The sequence below is a fragment of the Dama dama genome, chromosome 4 (genome assembly GCF_033118175.1).
Source record: "Dama dama isolate Ldn47 chromosome 4, ASM3311817v1, whole genome shotgun sequence".
NCBI lineage: Eukaryota > Metazoa > Chordata > Mammalia > Artiodactyla > Cervidae > Dama > Dama dama.
Window position 1 is genome coordinate 30,616,147 of NC_083684.1, and position 18,687 is coordinate 30,634,833.

The following is an 18,687-nucleotide window of genomic DNA, read 5'->3' on the forward strand; positions in this document are numbered from 1 at the left end:
CACCACGGAGCCTTCACCTTGCAGGCAGCTGGCGTGGGGAGAATAGAGGCAGCAGGACAGAAAAAAGGGGGAACGGGCTGCTGGGTAGACAAAGCCTCAGCTGACCCCAGGGACCTCTGGAGCTGGGGTGGGCCTTTGGAACCAGGGACAGGGCGCCAGGCCTCTGCATCCCACACCCATCATTGGACAAGAGCTCCACGGGGGAGCTCAGCCATAGGCAAGGCCATTCCCATGGGGGCAGACGCTGAGACTCCTCCCAGCAGCTGGGGGTGTCCTCCTTTTCTGGCAGAGCATCAGGCATCCAGCCCACTCACTCATCTCTTCAAACCCTGAGCTACTTCTCTTTCATCCCCTACGACTCAAAGTTCAGCTCCCCACCCTGCCTTGGCTTCGGTGTCTCTGGTGACCAGACTGATGCCCTCATGGCCACTGTGCATTCAAAGGCTGACCTCAGGGATGCTGGCACAACTGGAGGCTGATCTGGTTCAATATTAGGATGGCGCCCGGCCCGCTGCCTGCCGTGGGAGCTGGTTGCTCTTGGGCTGGCTCCCTGGGCTCCACACCCCAGTGGCCCTGTAAGCAGTGTGCATGGGGTCGGTGTCCACTTGTCTTCCTGGCCACTGGGCAGCCACAAGCCCTAGGGGCTCATTGGTCCCTTGGTGACTGCAGATCACAGCTGGTACCTGCTGAACTCTGCTTGGGGCTGCTGGTACGTAAGTGCATAAACATTATGAGATACCTCTGGGAGGACATGTAAGAGTGGACTTGGGTCTGAGTAAGAGAGACTAACCTTTTATATATATGTGTGTGTATTGTTTTAAATGGGGCTTCCCAGGTGGCACAGTGGTAAAGAATCTGCCTGCCAATGCAGGAGATTCAAGAGATGTGGGTTTGATCCCTGAGTTGGGAATATCCTCTCAAGTAAGAAATGCAACCCATTCTAGTATTCTTGCCTGGAAAATCCCAGAAACAGAGGAGCCTAGTGGGCTATAGTCCACGGGGTCGCAAAGAGTCAGACACGATTAAGTGACTGAGCACACACACACACATCGTTTTAAATGTCATACCACTCAGCTATTCAAAATGCTAAGTAAATAAAACTGACACAAGAAGTTTCTGAGAGGGTCATCAGGCTCTCTGGGGTCCCCAGTGGGGCCGCTCATAGTGTCCCTATGGGTCCACTCCTTCCTGGGATTCAGCTGCAGATGTCTGCTGCCCCCAGACTTAGAAGAGCCTCCCTAGGACCCAGGGGCTGGGCCAGCCTCAGCTCCCAGTCCAAGGCCAGTGGCTATCTCTGCGATCAGATGGTGGGCAGGTCAGCAATGGGCACGTGCTCTGCCTCCCACCCTGTCCAGGGACCTTGCTGACCAGCTGTGGGCGGTCTGGGCCAACCTCCCCATCTCCTCCCTGCTGTGGGCCCAGCCTATAAAGCCACCCTGCATGTCCCCACCGACCCTGGCCCCCTCCCCTGACACCCGGAGCCCACGATGGCAGAGCTGCCAGTGTCGGAGACGCCCAGGGACCCTGCTCTGTGCAGTGGGCGCTTCACCATCCGCACGTTGCTAGGGGGCGAGGAGCCCCCCCCACCGGCCGCCCATGACAGCAGCCACCCTGGCCACCTGACGCACGGTCACACCTTCTACAACCGCACCTTTGGCTACAACACTGTCGATGTGGTGCCCGCCTACGAGCACTATGCCGACAGCGCCCTGCCCGGCGAGCCCCGGAAGGTCCGGCCCACGCTGGCCGACCTGCACTCCTTCCTCAAGGTAAACACCATCCCAGAAGAGCAGACCTTCCTGCTCTGTGACCTCCACCAGTTGCCTAACCTCTCTGAGCCTCAGCTTTGCCATCTGTGTCATGGGGACACAGAGGGGTCTTCCTCGTGGGCTGAGAGGCCCGTGTGAAGTGTGGGCATGGGAGCTGTAAACCTCTGGGCACATGGTGTAATGTTTATTGCCCAGTCTGGCAACCCCGTCAAGCAATCTAGGGTTTCCCAATGCAGTAATGAGTTCCCAGTAGTTTAGAGAGGTTTCACACACCTAAAGGAGATGAGGAAAGAAGGGTAGGGAAGGTCTGCAGCAGAGAGGGGGCTTACTAGCTTTGCTGCCTTGGAGGCTGAATGGTGGAAGATGGAGAGCTAGGGGAGCTGGATTGTCCTGACCCCGGCCTGCCTGACCCGTGGTCTCTGGGCTCCCAGCAGGAAGGCAGCCACCTGCAGGCCCTCGCCTTTGACAGCCGGCCCAGCCATGAGATGACTGATGGGCTGGTGGAGGATGAGGCAGGTACCAATGGCGAGAAGAACCCTGAGGAGCCTGTGCGCTTTGGCTGGGTCAAAGGGGTGATGGTGAGTGGATGGGATGTCCAGGGATGGGGGTTGGGGAGACAGAGCTCTGTGCAGGCTCAGCTCTGACTCTCAAGAGGCAGTGGTCAGGGCAGACCCAAGACCTGGTTTCCCCATCTGCATAGCCATCTCAGATTTTCTCTACCTTTTTGTGTCCTGACCTCCATTTACCCCCAGGCTGAGGCCTGTCCCTTGGGTGGACGTCTGTTTGACTGTTCCACTCATCATGTGACCTGTCCATGCCTCACTTTCTTCATCTATGAAATGATCAGCATTTAACCAATTAATAGATATAAAGTGCATGAATCAATGTCTGCCTTGGAGTTATTGGGAGAAACTGTGTTTCCCCCTAAGAGCCACGAGAGGGCAGCACCTAACACAAATCCACAGCTCTTCTCTCCTCCGCGATGAGGAGATGGTTTGCCGTGTTAGGTCCCGAGACAGCAAACAGTCTAATGAACTTGACTTTGAAAGACTTTATGGGACTTTACAGAGGGCATCACATGAGGGCTAGGAGAAAGCTTTAGTCCCACTCTGGGAGGCAGGAGGCCTAGGTTCTGACCTTAACTCTTTCAACTCCCTGTGGGCTGTGCCTCTTTCTCCATCTGAATGGTCACCCCTCCCTCTGATCCAGCGTCTGGATCTCCTTCCCTCCCTTGGTGCCCACAGCCCGGTGTGGGCCCCATTCAGTACCTCAGCACATATGGAGGCCTTCGCCATCTCCTGGGCCTAAAATTTTGGATCACTCTGTTGTACACCCAAAATTAATATAATATCAACTATACCTCAATTTTTTATATTAAATTAAAAAATTTTAAAGACTAAAAGAAAAAAGAAATCTCCAAGACTGGCAACTGCCACCTGTCCCACTCCGAAGTCCACCACATCCCTCCCACGTGGGAATTCCAGCCTCAGCTGTGGTCTCCAGTTCGGCTTTAAATTTGGAAGCTGGAGTCACCGCAACCTGAGCCCTGACTTCTGCTTGCATGTGGGGCATCGGCTCAGCTGGCATTTACTGAATTCTCCCTAAATGCCAGGTTGTGGGCCAACAGTCGGCCACTGGGCCATGACTGGGGCCGGCAGACACAGTACCGTGTGCTTGGCGTGGGGTGAGAGGTGTTAGACTTGCTGCCCACCTTCAGGCCTCGATGGAAGGAAGGCAGGAGAGTGGTGGGAGGGACAGGTGGGTCTCTGGGTACCCCTCCCCTCCCTGCCCCGTAGAACCAGAGAGGCACTGAAGTGGGCACCCGCTCAAGTGGGTGAAGCAAAGAAAGCCCAGGTGTGCCCTAGGTGCTCGATGCCGTGCCATGACTGGGGACAGGGATGTGTGTGTTTGATCTTGGGGTACCCAGCCCCCAGGTGGCCTTGATGCCCCTCTCCTCCCAGATCCGCTGCATGCTCAATATCTGGGGTGTGATTCTCTACCTGCGGCTCCCCTGGATTACCGCCCAGGCGGGCATCGGTGAGTGCTGCCTCTGGGGTGCGGGGGACGGGGCCCGGTCCTCCCAGTCTTGAACTCGGGTTATGGAGCCACGGGGCCCTGCAGTGACGGAGGTCAGGGCAGTGTGGTCCAGGAGCACTGCATGTGGAGTCAGCAGGCCTGGGGGCGCTCCCTGGCTCAGTTTGCCCTCAGGAAGTCAAGCTCTGGGGGCCAAATTCCTCGCACAGAGTTTCTGGGTTAGGATCTCTCACTGAGGAAAGAGCAGCTGCTGGTTCTGTAGCATGCTGTGTGACCTTGGACAAGCCTTTAACCTCTTTGAGCCTTAGTTTCCTCATTAGCAAAATGTGGCAATAACTGTTCCTCTGATGTGCATAAAACAGCAGAGAGTTTGGCACCCAGCGGTGCTCAGCAAGAGGTAACTATTACTTTATTTTTTATTATTAAAAAAAACCACCTCCCCATGCATATGTAAAGATCCTTTACACGTTGGCTTATCAGCTCCCTGGCTCTTCAGAGTATACCATGAGGTAGACAGAGACCCATTTTTCAGAAGAGAACAGAGAGAAGGACAGTGATTTAAGTCCCATGGTGAATCCGTTAGCTGACTCGGGTTTCTCATTCTGGAAATGCTCTTACCGCTTTTTGGGACGATCACCCCCCCACACCCCCACAGTCCTGACCTGGATCATCATCCTGCTCTCGGTCACCGTGACCTCCATCACGGGCCTCTCCATCTCTGCCATCTCCACCAACGGCAAGGTCAAGTCAGGTGGGCCCCACCCCTGCCCCCAGATCCTCCTCTGGTAGGACCCTGTGTCTTCACCCTGGGGGCAGATCTCTCAACCACTCCCTACCCTCCACCCCAAGCCCAAACAGGGAATGCTTCTTCTGGTTGCAGATGTAGGCTTTGGGCAGTCTCTCAACACCCACGGGGTGGCCTTGGGTCTCTCCTCCCCCATGGACCACTGGGCCCCGTGCTCACCTCCTCCCAGCCTCAGCTCTGGCCGCCCCAAGTCCATCCCAGCCAGCCAATTCCTCTCGTGTCATGGCTCCTGGCTCTGTCCGCTACAGGTGGCACCTACTTCCTCATCTCCCGGAGTCTCGGCCCAGAGCTCGGCGGTTCCATCGGCCTCATTTTTGCTTTTGCCAACGCCGTGGGCGTGGCCATGCACACTGTGGGCTTCGCAGAGACTGTGGGGGACCTGCTCCAGGTGAGGCTGGGGCTGGAGCCTGGGCAGAGGGAGCCCAGGTGGCCTGCTGCCTCTGCCCCGACCCCATCTGTGCCAGGCCTTCCTGCCCCTCTCTCTGCCCAGCTTTCCCATCAGGGACCAAAGCCACAGTCTGACCACTGCAGGTGACTATGATGATCTCAGCAAATAAAGACTATTCCCAGAAACCACCTTCTAGGGTGCGTGTTGCCTTTAGGGCCAAATTGTCCAGGCCCATGCAGTATTTGCTACGGAGGACCTGTTGGCAGGGAAGGGGGTTGAGTGTGTGTGTTCCTGTGAGCAGACACCCATAAATGAGGTAACTCAAGGTGGAGGAGCCTGGAGGGGTGGGCTGTGCAGAGACAGCACGCAGCCTGGCCTGTCCCCTCCCCCAGGAGTATGGCTCGCCCATCGTGGACCCCACCAATGACATCCGCATCATCGGCGTGGTCACCGTCACTGTTCTGCTGGCCATCTCCCTTGCTGGCATGGAGTGGGAGTCCAAGGTGAGGGCAGGAGGTTGGAGAGGGGACTGGGCAAGGTCAAGTGCAGAAGCTTGAGTCCTGGGACCGGCTCCTGGTTCCGCCTCTTGTGTGTATCAGCTGGGTCTTGAGCTCTGCTGCTGTGACAAAGACCCTAAGGAAGGGGGCCTCAGGCCAGAGTCGTTTGTTTCTCTCTCGTGTGTGTGGCCCCAGGGTGGGGGTGTGGGGGGCAGGTACCCAGGCTCCTTCCGTCCTGTGGCCTCTCCATCCCTGGGGTGTGGCCTTCATCTGCCTGGCCCATGACGGCCCCCACTTCCATGTCCGCAGCCCAGTCAGCAGTCATTTCCTCCTCCAAGGGCTCTTCCCAACCCAGGGATGGAATCTTGTGTCTCCTGCATTGGCAGGCAGATCTTTCACCACTGCACCACCAGGGAAGCCCCAGGAAGGGGAACGGGGGTGAGAAGGAGAAAATCCCTGTCCCCTTTTACTTTTCCGGCCCAGCCTGGCAGTTATACATATTCCTTCTGCTCATATCCCATTGGCCAGAATGTGGTCTGTAGCCACACCATACTGCAAGGGGGCCTAGGGAAATGTGGGCATCATCTGAACCTGTGCCCAGCCCCAGATCAGAGGTTCAGCAAGAAACGAGGGAGGAGAGGTCGGGCCTCAGTGGCAGACTTGGCGAGCACAGCCCTGTATCCCGTCCTCACCTTCCCCCTCTGACCTCCAGCTCCATGTCTCCTCCCAGTTCCTTGAAAGCAGCAAGCTAATGCCCCTGTCATGCTGCTGCTCCGTTATCCTCCTCCTCTAGGAACCTGAAGACATCTTCCCAGGCCTCCCTGCTAAAGGAGCCCCAACCCCACCCCCGTGACACCCCCATCCATTCTCTGATTCATCTTCCTCATTTGTCTGCAAGACAGGAGCTTGGCTGTATCACCAGCTCCTAGAACAGAGCCTGCAGCATAATAGGTGTTGACTGAACGAACGAATGAGAGAGTGAGGGACCTAGGCAAGCTCTTCCCCACTGGGGCTCCCTGAGCGGCAGGGCCAGCCTGTCTGACCTCCAGGCTCCTTTCCTCCCAGGCCCAGGTGCTCTTCTTCCTCGTCATCATGGTCTCGTTTGCCAACTACCTGGTGGGGACGCTGATCCCCCCATCTGAGGAGAAGGCCTCCAAAGGCTTCTTCAGCTACCGAGGTACGTGTGGGTTGGGGCCCCTGCCTGTGGCTCCAGAGACAGAGACGGTCTGCCCCCCAATCTGGCCCATTCTGAGGGCGCTGTTACCTAACCAAATTAGTGTCCACTTGGCTGCGTGCAGTAAACGCCCTCTACTGACGCCAGGCTGTGGTGATGGAAAGGGCAATGTTCATTGCAGGGCACCAAGCAAAGAGTTCAGGGCAGCTGATGCTTAAAAGACCCAACCTCCCTGAAGGCTTTCAGGGCAAGATTTATAAAGACAGGGAGAGGGAGGGGGCTGTCGGGGTGTAATCAGCTCGAGGACCTTCTCCTGATTGGCTGGTGGTGAGGTGGATCGGGTGTCAGCATCATCAACCTTCTGGTTCCAGCTGGTCTGGGGGCTCCGTGCTTGTGGGCAGCACACAGTTAACTTCTCCCACCTGGTGGGGGTGTCAGTGGCTGCAAAACAGTTGAAAGGATTTGGCTCAGAATATTATCTACAGCCCTTGTGGCAAAAGAGGAGGTACTTTGTTTAATGGCTGAATTATTATTATTTTGTCTTGCTTGACTGGTTTCCTTTCTCTCTGCATCTTCTCACTTCTCTGATTAAATTTCTTCTTTGACTAAGGTTTTTTCCCTACCAGACAAAAGGCAGGCAGAGGACAAGGGCAGGGGTCTGTACTGGGAAGGCCTCGTAGGATCCTGCTCGCTTATACGGGGAGGCATGAGCTGCCATGGGAGCCCCCTGCCTGCCTGGCTGGGCCCAGAAAGGGGTGCCAGACCTTCCAGGAGGTCCTGACTCAGGCCTCATTTTTCCAGCGGACATTTTTGTCCAAAACTTGGTGCCTGAATGGAGAGGCATGGACGGCAGCTTCTTCGGGATGTTTTCCATCTTCTTCCCCTCGGCCACTGGTATCCTGGCAGGAGCCAACATCTCTGGGGACCTCAAGGTGAGCAGGGCACCCATCCCTCCCACTTCCTGGTCCTTCCTCCCAGGATGTCCTACTGGGCACCAGGCTAGGCATTGAGCCCCTAGGGCCAGAGCTTTTAAACTTCAGCTCAACTCAGTCCAGACCAGCCCAAACCCGTCCTGTTCAGCCCATTCAATTCCGAAGATGTTTACTGGCACCACCGCACGCTAGGCCTTGAAGGCCACCCCCAAACGGGCTGGTCTTCTCCATCGATCCTGGCACTCCCAGCCTAAGGGGCAGACTGAGCCAGCCTGACCTTCCAATACTTGACGGGATCAGGCATGTCTTTCCCGGGCCCTCCACCATCCTGATCGGGCAGGCTCCTTGTCTTGGCCTGGGAGGCCCCAGCCCCACAGGAACTTTTGCTGTTCCCATGAGCCCCACCCAGCCCTCAGGGTCTACTGCTTCACCCCGTTCCCCTGTCCCTCCTCCCCACCACTGCCTCTGCTGTGCTCTCCGCCTAGGGCTCCTCCTCTTCATTTCTTCACCTTGCAAAGATCTGTCCCTCCTGAAGATTCACACCTCCATCCTGACACCTCTCCCCACCCTGCTATCAGCATCACGGTTCCCCTAGGATAGGGGTGTCAGGCCACTAATGTCTCTGTCCCCTGCATCTGGAGAGCTGGAGGCTCACCCTATGTCTGCATTCCCAGCTTCGCGTCTGACATGCACTAGGTGCCCGGTGCCTGTCTGTCGAGTGGACGGTGGTGGGATGTGGCAAACGGGAAGTGTCAGAGCAAAGTTGAGTGTGTAATAAAGTGGGGAAGTCGTGCAGGCTGAGGTGGCAGGAGCTCCTGCAACACTTCTGGGTGGAGGTGGAGCTGGTGCCGGCGGAGTCCTCTCCAGCAGGGGTTAACCAAGGATCTGGTACACACGTCGGGATGAACAGAGAGGAGCCTGGCTCTGTGCCGGGAACCCTCACCCTCCACCTCCAGTTCTGCTTGAAAGTGCTCCCTGATCACATTCTTGAATGAATTAAGAATCATGCGTTGGAGGCATTCTCAAACGCAGCCTGGCTCTGGAATTCAGAGGGAGGCTGTCTTTGCCAGTTCCCCTCCCTTCTCTGGGCACTGGCCAGCAGGGGCTTGGTCTGCCTGTCCTGAGGTCCTGGCAGAGCTCAGGCATGAGCTCAGTGGCCTGGATCCCCCTCCCAGCCCCGTCGTAGAAAATCGTAGCCTGGGGATTTATCTAGACGCTTCATCAAGCTTCTTAGATTACTGACCAGCCCAGTGTGCAGGTGTCAGGGCCCAGTGGCTGTTCCAGAGCTGGGGGTGGAGGGGTGACTTCTTCTGTCTTAAATGCCTTTGAATCCTAAAGGGGCCCCTTCCTCCTGGCTCTGGCTCCTTGCCCATTCCGTGGGACAGCACGTCCTCAGCAAAGAGTAGTCCTGTTCGTGGGGACTGTATGCAAGTCCCTTAAAACCTCACTGGACCTCAGCTTCCCCAACAGTAAAATGGGACTCACGCAGCCGTGTATTCATAAGGCAGGAAGGGTTCAGCGTGCTGATTTACATAAACTTCTAGCAAGGCACCCAGCCCAGAGGAGATGTCAAGGGCCAGTAGTCAAGGTCAGTGTCATTTTGTGGCCAGCACAATGCCTCCTTCTTCTTTTTTTTTTTTTTTAATTAACTTATTTATTTGGCTGTGCCAGGCCTTAGTTGAGGCATGTGGGATCTAGATCCCTGACCAGGAATCAATCCCAGGCTCCCTGCATTAGGAGTTCAGAGTCTTAACACTGGACCACCAGGGAAGTCCCGGTGCCTCCTTCTTTACAAATAATATCCTTGGTGCCACCATAGTCTTCTATCATCACTGTCCCCCCATTACAGAGGAGCAGACCCAGTTCTGAGAGGGTCGGGGGCTTGCCCAGGGCCCCGCACACAGGGGTCAGAGGAGCTGGAATGCCAAGTTTCTAGAATACCGAAGGCTCAACTTCATTACAACTTCTTCATTCAGCCAGTAGTTTTTGAGCACCTGCTTTGATGCCAGGGTCTTGTCGACAGCAAGCAAGCAGCAGTAAATAAAAAACACAGATTCCTACCCTCATGGAGCTCACGTGCCTCGCGGGAGAGACCATCAGCAAACAAATAAGTAAGACGTGTAGTTTGCCTGATGGTGGCTGAGGGATGGGGAGAGAAATCAGGCAGAGAAGCAGGGAGGGAATCCCTGTGACGGCGGTGGGGCTAAGGTGGCCAGAGACCCGTGAGAAGGTGACATGTGAGCCAAGCCCTAAAGGGGTGGTGACAAGGTTGTCATTGTCTCCATTCACCCCGTACGCCCCCCAACCCTTTAATGCTTACAGAGCAGTCTCATGACCACCCTGTGCCAAGGCCAAGGAAAGCATTATAATGAAGTCAGTTTTCTGATGGGGAGATGGGGACCGAGACGAGGGACTTCTAGTGACTGCCATGGGGTCTGTGCCAGGCTGGGTGACCTAACCGCTCACATTGGTGAGCTTGCTTGTGCCCTTGCTGTGTGCCAGCCTACTCTCTCATTTCACAGGGGAGGAGGGAGGGCTGCTGAGGCTCAGAGAGGTAAGGGGCTGGTCTCAAGGCACACAGCCAGCGAGAGCTTGGCAGGATGTGGACCCAGATATCCCTGATCTGTGAGCTGGGCTCTGAGATTTCAGACCAAGACGTGAGGGCGGGGTGGAGGCCTAGGGTATTCACGTCCCGTGGCTACTATAACGCATTACCACCCACTTAGAGACTGACGACAGCGGAAATTTATTCTCACACAGATCTAGGAGCCAGAAGTCCAAACAACGGTGTCTGTAGAGTCTGTGCTCCTCTGAAGGCTCTAGGCAAGAATCCTTCCCTGCCTCTTCCACCTTCTTTTGTTGTTCAGTCATTCAGTCGTGTCTGACTCTTTTTGACCCTGTGGACGGCAGCACACGAGGCTTCCCTGTTCTTCACCATCTCCCGGACTTTGCTCAAACCCATGTCCATTGAGTCCGTGATACCATCCAACCATCTTGTCCCCTGTCATCCCACTCTCCTGCCTTCAACCTTTCCCAGTTTCTGGAGGCTTCCAACAATCCCGGGGGTTGCTTGACTTATAGCTGCCTCCCTCCAGTTCAGCCTCTGTCCTCACATGGCCTTTCCTCTGCATGTCTCTCCTCCTCTTACAAGGACCCAGTCATTGGACGCAGGACCCACCTCATTCCATATGACCTCATCTTAACTAATTGTATTCGCAAAGATGCTATTTCCAAATAAGGCCCTATTCTAAGGTTCTAGATAAACGTGAATTTTTGGAGACACTATTCATCCCATCACAGGTGAGATGGGCCGTTGACCTGGTCTGTTGGCCTTGGGCCCAGGGACCCTGTGTGCTTGATCTAGCGAACCCCCCTGGTTCTCAGGGCAGGGCTGGCTGGACCACGGCTGCAGAGCAGAGACCTCAGAGCTAGGATGCTCCAGAGATGCCAGCCTCCCTCAGCTCGGCACCTGTACTCCCTCTTCTCTCTGGCCCATACCCCCTTCCTCCCCACCCAGCACCTTCAGAGTCACCTCAGTCATCCCCTCCACCATGAGGCCTTCCAGGGTTCTGGCAGTGTCTCCCCCGCCTTGCTCCCCGGCGCACTGCAGTCCTCCCTGGGGTGGGCACACCATCTGCCCTGTGTGGGCAGGATCCCACCTGTACCTCCTCCCTTGGGCCAGGCCTCAGGGCCCCCTCATCACAGAGTGACCATGGCTTCCATCTCAGCCCCCCGGTGTTTGAGGCAGAGAGCCGGACCATGACCAGCTTTGTTTTGACTTCTCCATGAACTTGAACGGTGTCTCAGTCCCTCCAAGTTCTGTCACCTCTGATGCTTTCTGCATCTGCCAGCTGAGTGGCGAGCAGAATGGCCCAGGGAAGATAGGCAGGTTTACCAATTGACTTCCCATGGCTGACGTGGCCTTCCCCTCCAGGCTGGGGCCCATACCTGGACCAGAAACTTACTGTAAAACCCCCAGCCTATATCCCTCCACCCAGGACCAGTGACCCCTGGGGGCAGGTCTGAGGCTGTGAACCTCGACATGTCAGGGCTGAGCTGCTTAAGGCTCTGCAAACTGGGCCCTCCTCCTAGCTCCCTGGCCTCAGTGTCCCCACCAGCCACCTCTCAGGAAGCTATGCCTGAAGACGCGCCCGGAAGAGTGAAGCACATGATGTGGGTGTGAAGGTCTGCTGTTACTGCCAGGAAAGCCCCAGCAGAGTTCTTTGTCCTAGAGGAAGGAGGGAGCTGGGGACTGGTCTATATATTCCTGGCTGCGTAATCAAACAAATCACTTGATGCGTAATGGGGATTACATGCAACTGATGAGCTGGGCCCTGGTCTAGGAGCTTGACAAGGATGGATTTGTTTCGCCAGCATCCCTGTGAGGCTGGAGGGCCCGAGGGGTGGGAGGACAGGCACACTGCCCGGTGATCACCTGAATCTGACCGCAGGCGGGATGACTCAGGGGGCTTCCCAGGTGGCTCAGTCATAAAAAATCTGCCTGCCAGTGAGGAGATGAGGGAACCACGAGCTCAATCCCTGGCTCAGAAAGATCCCCTGGAGAAGAAAATGGCAACCCACTCCAGTATTCTTGCCTGGAGAATCCCATGGACAAAGGAGCCTGGCCATAGTCCATGGGGTCGTACAGAGTCAGAGCTGAGCACTCACGCATGCACACAGGCTGATTCAGGAGCCCTCCACCTTGCTGCCCCCAGAGCAAGCACTGGCCAGGTGTCCTCAGGGACCAGAGGAACTGCTAGGGGTTCCTCTCCCTGCTCCGGCTCCCTGGGTGTGGTCTCAGCCACCATCTTCATTCTGTCCTGTCCTCCTCTGTGGATGCTCAGTCTCTAGGTGTCCCTGGGAAGGGGCTCTGAGGGGCCAAGGTCAGGGGTGGCTGCCCCACCCTCAACCTGACAAGGGCAGAGCCTGGGAGGGGCTACCTGACCCCCTCCCCCCTCCCTCCTCCAGGACCCTGCCGTAGCCATCCCCAAGGGCACGCTTATGGCCATTTTCTGGACCACCGTCTCCTACCTGGCCATCTCGGCCACCATCGGTAAGCTGCCGGCCCCGAGCACTGGAGGGGTCCCAGGGTGCAGTCGGCTCTCTAACAGGGAGGGCTGGGCCGGGAGGACATGGCAACACCAGCATGTGCAGCCATGAATTTTATTGGGTGGGGCACCATGATGGCAACCAGAACATCTATGTTGGGAGGTAGTTGTAGTGAAGATGGGGGGGTCACACGAGGCTCCTCTGATCCTTTCAAACCTCAGGTTACAGATGCAAGCGTGTAAAATCCTGTAGGAAAAATCAAGCTCCAACTCTAGGAATAATAATAAAAACAGTGATGCTGAGGACAAAGAAGATGATTCTAGCAACTGACTTATTATCACGGGCTCAGTCCTTTACATGCCTTATTACATTTAATCCAGGCACTGGTCATTTCTGCCTTTTGATGGAGGAGAAAGCAAGGGCTCAGAGAGGTCAAGTGGCCTGCCCAAGGTCACGCAGCCTGAGTGGTAGAGTAGGGCTTTGGACCCAGGCCTGGGCTGTTGACACTCGCCTCTCACTGAGACCCTCACACACACTTTTGCTTTCAGTAACCACTGTGCGAGGTGAGCTGCTCACAGATAGATGGCCAAGGGACATGGCCCAGCCATGGCCACTCACGGCCTGAAAGTCAGGTCTCCATTATAAGGAGGACACTGTGACCTTGGGTCACTTAGGCTCCCTCTGCCTCTATAGAATGGCAACAACAACAAAAATAATAGAAATACCTGCTTCCCAGGAGTGTTTAACGTGTTTAACACAGGCCCTGGCAAGTCAAAAGTGCTCTTGCATAGAGCTGAAATGATTATCATCATTATTATTACAAAGCAAAGGAAGAACCGGCCCAGCAGTGGCATCTCTCCCTCTGCAGACATGACCAGCATTTTCCGGGTGGGAGGGGAGGAGGGGAGGGAGGAGGGGAGGGAGGAGGGGAGGGAGGAGGGGAGGGAGGAGGGGAGGGAGTCCACCCCACGCCCTCCTTCCTCCCCAGGCTCCTGTGTGGTTCGAGATGCCTCTGGGAGGCTAAATGACACGGTGACCCCCAGCTCAGGCGCCTGCGAGGGGCTGGCCTGTGGCTATGGCTGGAACTTCACCGAGTGCAGCCAGCACCACAGCTGCCGCTACGGCCTCATCAACTACTACCAGGCACGCACGGCCCCGCCAGCGGCCGGGAGGGCCGGGTGGAGGCTGGGATGGGCTGGAGAAGGCAAGGTTGGGGGATGGCCCCAGGTTTGGGGAAAGAGCTTCAGACAGGGGCTCCAGGCCCAGTTCCTGCCCCAGCAGGCACTGGGTCCCCAGTGAGGGTTGCAGGTTCAGGTAGAAGCTTCCAGACCAAGTCCCTGCTTGCCGTGGGGACTGGGGTGACCCAGGTTGGGGCTCTGGGCCCAGCCCCTCACCTCGGAGGCCCAAACCCCATGTCCCTGCAGACTATGAGCATGGTATCAGGCTTCGCGCCCCTGATCACAGCCGGCATCTTTGGGGCCACCCTCTCCTCTGCCCTGGCCTGTCTTGTCTCTGCCGCCAAAGTCTTCCAGGTGAGGCCACAGGAGCGGGCGGGAGGGCCTGGGAGGCCAGATGACCTCTGGAGGCCGGAGGAGTCGTGTGACCTGGTGTCTAGATGGAGGGAAAGGAGCTGGGAAAGCCAAGGCCTGCAGGAAGCAGCCCCCTCGCCGCGCTGAGCTTTGAAGAGCACCCACCTTTCCCACCCCGCACCCTCCCTGCACTGGCACCCCATCTGCAGCCCACCCTCCCAGTCTCCCTCCGATGTGATCAGCCCCCTTTCAGTCTTTGTGGTGAAGTGGGGAGGGCGGGAGATCCCCCACTTTCACAGAGACAGAAGCCAGGTGGGAGATCCCCCTCTTTCACAGAGTCAGAAGCCAGGAAGTGTCCTGCCGAGGTCACTGAGAGAGCAAGCAGGGACTGGGGTGCAGGTGGCCGCAGGGGAGGGGATGGGCAGGTCCCGGCCAGGGGGTGAGCGCGTCGCCCTATGCCCACAGTGCCTGTGCCTGGACCAGCTGTACCCGCTGATCGGCTTCTTCGGCAAAGGCTACGGCAAGAACAACGAGCCGGTGCGCAGCTACCTGCTGGCCTATGCCATCGCCGTGGCCTTCATCATCATCGGTGAGTGGCCGAGGGCACGCAGGGCCGCCACCTCTCCGGGTGGCCACAGGGCAGGGCCTGACCTGCTTTCCCTGGTTCTGCCCTCCTGTGTGCTGCTGGCATCTGGGGCCCTCCCTCCCCAGGTCTGAACCAGCCCCCAGGAAACACTGGGAACACAGGGCAAGTGACTGATTGCTCCTCGGGAGCTGGTATAAGCAGCTGGGTCACTATCTCTGTAGGTGCAGAAGTTACACCAACCTCATTTCTCAGACCTTGAGCTACTGGGTCCCTTGGGGTCTGAGACAGGGGATGCCCTTGAAGAAAGATCCCAGTTAATCAGTTAGCTAGATTGACCTCTATCCTGGCTTTGCCATGTGCCGGCTGTGTGACCTTGCGCCCCTGATCACAGCCGACATCTTTGGGGCCACCTCTCCTCTGCCCTGGCCTGTCTCGTCTTCACCTCCCAGACCCTCAGTTTCTTTGTCTGCAAAATGGGAGCAACAATGAGTAGAGGGTGTGTCGCTGAAGGGCAGGAAGAGACCATGCATGTACACACACACACATGCATTCATATATGCACAGACTCGTGTGTGCCCACTCCCCAGTACTTTCTGATTTACTTAGCCAACAAGGCAGAACTTGCTAGGAGAGAGCACTAGGGGAGAGGTGACCCGACCAAGCAAGGGCTGTGGCCATGAAGACCCCTGGCCCTGCTCCCGAAGCAGGAATGGGGCGGGGTCAGTGACTGGTGAACCTCCCCTGACTGGGGGTCGCCTTCCTGCCACAGCTGAATCCCTGCGACTTAGGCCAGCACTGCCAACCCAGGAGACGTAGCCTAATGGTCTAGCCCCACTTCCACCCGAGGGCAACTTTCCAGACTGGGTCCTACACCAGATGAAGAGGCAGGAGGGCCACACCCAGGGGGTCGAAACACATGGTCAGGCCCGGCGTCCCTCATGTTTCCTGCTCACCCTGCAGTCCACCCCCTCCTCCAATGTGATGTCCTTTCTTCTGGGTGGTTCTGACCTGGACCTCAGATGGAGGACAGTGATCTCAGATGCTCTTGGGCAGGTTCTTGTGCTGATTCAATGGACTCGTGTACAGAAGACCTGGCACATAGAGTTGCTCGTCTTGTTTGGGGATCATGAAGAAGCAGGCCCCGAGACAAGGATTCATGTGCAGAAGTGTGCTGGGGTGCCAGGGCAGGGGGCTCGTGAGACAGGGAAAGGCAGGAGTCAGTTCTTGAGCAGGTTTCCACTGTGGATGGAACTGTGATGTGGTCTCAAGGTTTCAGATAACAGATAGCATGGGTCGCATTGTAAGATGTATTTCTTTTTATAATTTGTGGTTACAAAAAGGAGTGACAGTCACTGTCCTGGGTCATTCTGTCACCTGACAGGATCTACCCTCACATTGCCGTCCGTCCTCCACAGAGCTGACACTTTACAGCTTACGAGAAAATGGGCTTTGAGATTCACACAATGATGGGCCCTTTTCACAGATGAGAAAGCTGAGATTCCCTGAGCCTCGTTGGCCCGTCTGGCATTCCCTTACCCTGAGAGGGAGGGTTCTGGGCACTCTGTGATGGAGCTGCCCAACAGAGTGTCTCCCCTCTCCCTTGGGTCCCTGAAGCTGAGCTCAACACCATCGCCCCCATCATCTCCAACTTCTTCCTGTGCTCCTACGCCCTCATCAACTTCAGCTGCTTCCACGCCTCCGTCACCAACTCGCCTGGTAAGCAAGGCCCTCACCTCTCCGTGGGAGGTGACACTTGTGGCTGGGGTATGGAGGTGGGGCGTGGACGACATGGGTGCAGGCTGGCAGACCAAGGTCACCTGTCAAACTGGAGTCAATTAAAGGTAACATTTCAATAATAATAATAATAACAGCTATCCTTTAGCAGGCACTTACAATGTACACTCTACATGGATTCATACACTGTTTACAGTATGCAGAGACCTTTCTTGTGCCTTCCTCCCCCAGATCTAAGGGAGTCAGGAACCTGATTCCCCAGAGAGGGAAGAAAATTACCAGTCACAGAGTGACTGCAGGTTGCACTTGCCCAACTCCAGGGGGCGCCACTCATGACATCATAGATTTATATGTTTATTATGAATACTTTCTGGCAGATGGTAGCAAAGAGTCTTCCAGGAAGACTTTTCCCAACTGTCCCCAAACTGCCAATAAGCTGTCTCCGGGTCACCTATTCCCTAGGCCGTGGACCACGGTGCCTAGAATTGTGGCATGGGGTGGCTGTCACTAGTGGTGGCCCTGGCGCGGCTGCAGATGTGGGCCACGCAGAATCAGCTCCTTCCCCTCCATCTCACCCCCTCAGCTCTGTGCGAGCCCCGGAAGCCAGCACTGTTGCTGACGCTGGATGTCCTGTGGGCGTATTTGGCCAGAGCCGGATGCCTGCCCTTTGGTACATGGGGCCCATGCCTGTTCACATGGGGGATGCCAGCCAAGGCAGGCGCGTGGCCCTATCAGTGTTTCCAAGGCCAACCCCAGGAAGCGAGATGGGTGGGCAAAGGCTGCGACCCAGGCTCTGGGCGCTGTGGGCATTGCCACCCCAACCCTGCCCAGCTGTGATGGCTCAGAGGGAGACTCCAGAGTGTTGAGTCCTGTGCCCCCCACCAGGGTGGAGACCCTCGTTCCGATACTACAGCAAGTGGGCAGCGCTGTTTGGGGCGATCATCTCCGTGGTCATCATGTTTCTGCTCACCTGGTGGGCGGCCCTCATCGCCGTCGGTGTGGTCCTCTTCCTCCTGCTCTACGTGATCTACAAGAAGCCAGGTGTGTGTCTCAGGCAGCCCCGGGGAGGGGTCTGTCGTGCCCTTCTCGCCCTGAGGCTGCCAAGCTGGCCAGCCCGTCAGCTCAGCCAGAGGGCCTGTCTCAGACTCTCTGCTCCCAAGGGCTCCCTCTGGTCCTCCAGCCTCATCCCTCCCCATGGGGTGAGGAGCCCCCGGGGAGTGTGCCCACTCAGAGTCCACACCTCTCCTTCTAGACCACCCCCTGCCGGACACCCAGGGCCTGGAATTGCCTGCTCAGGTCCAACCTCCTGAGAGCGGCCGGCCTGCTGGTGTGCGTACCAGGCCAGGGGCTGCCTGATAGAAAGGCAGGCAGTCAGAGCCTGGATGCAGGGGCAGGGGTGTCTACATGCAGGCAGGCAAGGATCCTAGGAGACAGCCCTCTGGGGGTGAGATAAGAACTCCAGGAAAGCCTAGAACTCTCAAGTTGAACTTGAGGTCATTGTGAAGGTCTGTTTGTCAAGGGAGGAGAATAGTTTGTAGAGTTCGCTAGCTTGATGTGTGTATGTAGCCGTATTGTAAGTGCAAAGGTTAGGAACAGAACTACAGGCTGGCTACTGCTCCCACAGGTGTTTGGTTCCTAAAGGTCAATGCTCCCTCGCTCGTACTTAATGTCTGGTTTCTCCCATGACTTCTAACCTCAGAGGTGAACTGGGGCTCCTCGGTACAGGCGGGCTCCTACAACCTGGCCCTGAGCTACTCTGTGGGTCTCAACGAGGTGGAGGACCACATCAAGAACTACCGGTGAGCACAGCCTCGGGGTGCCTGGGGTGCAGGGCTGGCCCTGACCCTGCTCTGGAGATCCCCAGCCAAGACCTGACGCCTGACCAGCAGACCCAGGCTGGGCATGGCCCCTTCTTGAAGAGGGAGCAGGGTGGGGAGGCATCGCCCAACAGTCAGGAGACCAGAGTAGACACGGCCCAGTGGGACCCAGGCAAGTCTAGTGGCCTGTCTGTACCTAAATTTCCACAATGGAATATGTCTGCGATACACACGCAGACAACACAGACATCCCTCCATGTCCACCGGGGACTGGGTCCAGCCCCATCTCCCCATCCCCTGCCCAGATACCAATGTCCTCAGATGCTGAAGTCCCTTATGTAAAAAGCCTAGTACATTTGGCCCTTGCTGTCCA

At 56.7% G+C, this 18,687-nt stretch overlaps 1 protein-coding gene across 4 annotated transcripts in view; it reads left to right on the forward strand.

The window, feature by feature from the left end:
- Window positions 1–1,487: 1,487 nt before the first annotated feature.
- The window catches only part of SLC12A3 (solute carrier family 12 member 3), a 39,877-nt gene continuing 22,677 nt past the window's right edge, over window positions 1,488–18,687 (forward strand). For 2 of the 4 annotated variants that reach the window (XM_061134565.1, XM_061134583.1), the window contains exons 1-15: window positions 1,488–1,769; window positions 2,201–2,347; window positions 3,731–3,806; window positions 4,459–4,554; window positions 4,857–4,996; window positions 5,389–5,499; window positions 6,559–6,670; window positions 7,469–7,599; window positions 12,568–12,652; window positions 13,637–13,791; window positions 14,073–14,180; window positions 14,643–14,766; window positions 16,378–16,479; window positions 17,383–17,538; window positions 18,197–18,296. In XM_061134565.1, coding sequence (XP_060990548.1) covers window positions 1,488–1,769; window positions 2,201–2,347; window positions 3,731–3,806; window positions 4,459–4,554; window positions 4,857–4,996; window positions 5,389–5,499; window positions 6,559–6,670; window positions 7,469–7,599; window positions 12,568–12,652; window positions 13,637–13,791; window positions 14,073–14,180; window positions 14,643–14,766; window positions 16,378–16,479; window positions 17,383–17,538; window positions 18,197–18,296 — 1,925 coding nt within the window. The remainder of the gene's footprint in view (window positions 1,770–2,200; window positions 2,348–3,730; window positions 3,807–4,458; window positions 4,555–4,856; window positions 4,997–5,388; window positions 5,500–6,558; window positions 6,671–7,468; window positions 7,600–12,567; window positions 12,653–13,636; window positions 13,792–14,072; window positions 14,181–14,642; window positions 14,767–16,377; window positions 16,480–17,382; window positions 17,539–18,196; window positions 18,297–18,687) is intronic. The other 2 variants (XM_061134575.1, XM_061134592.1) reach the window with 1 other exon arrangement.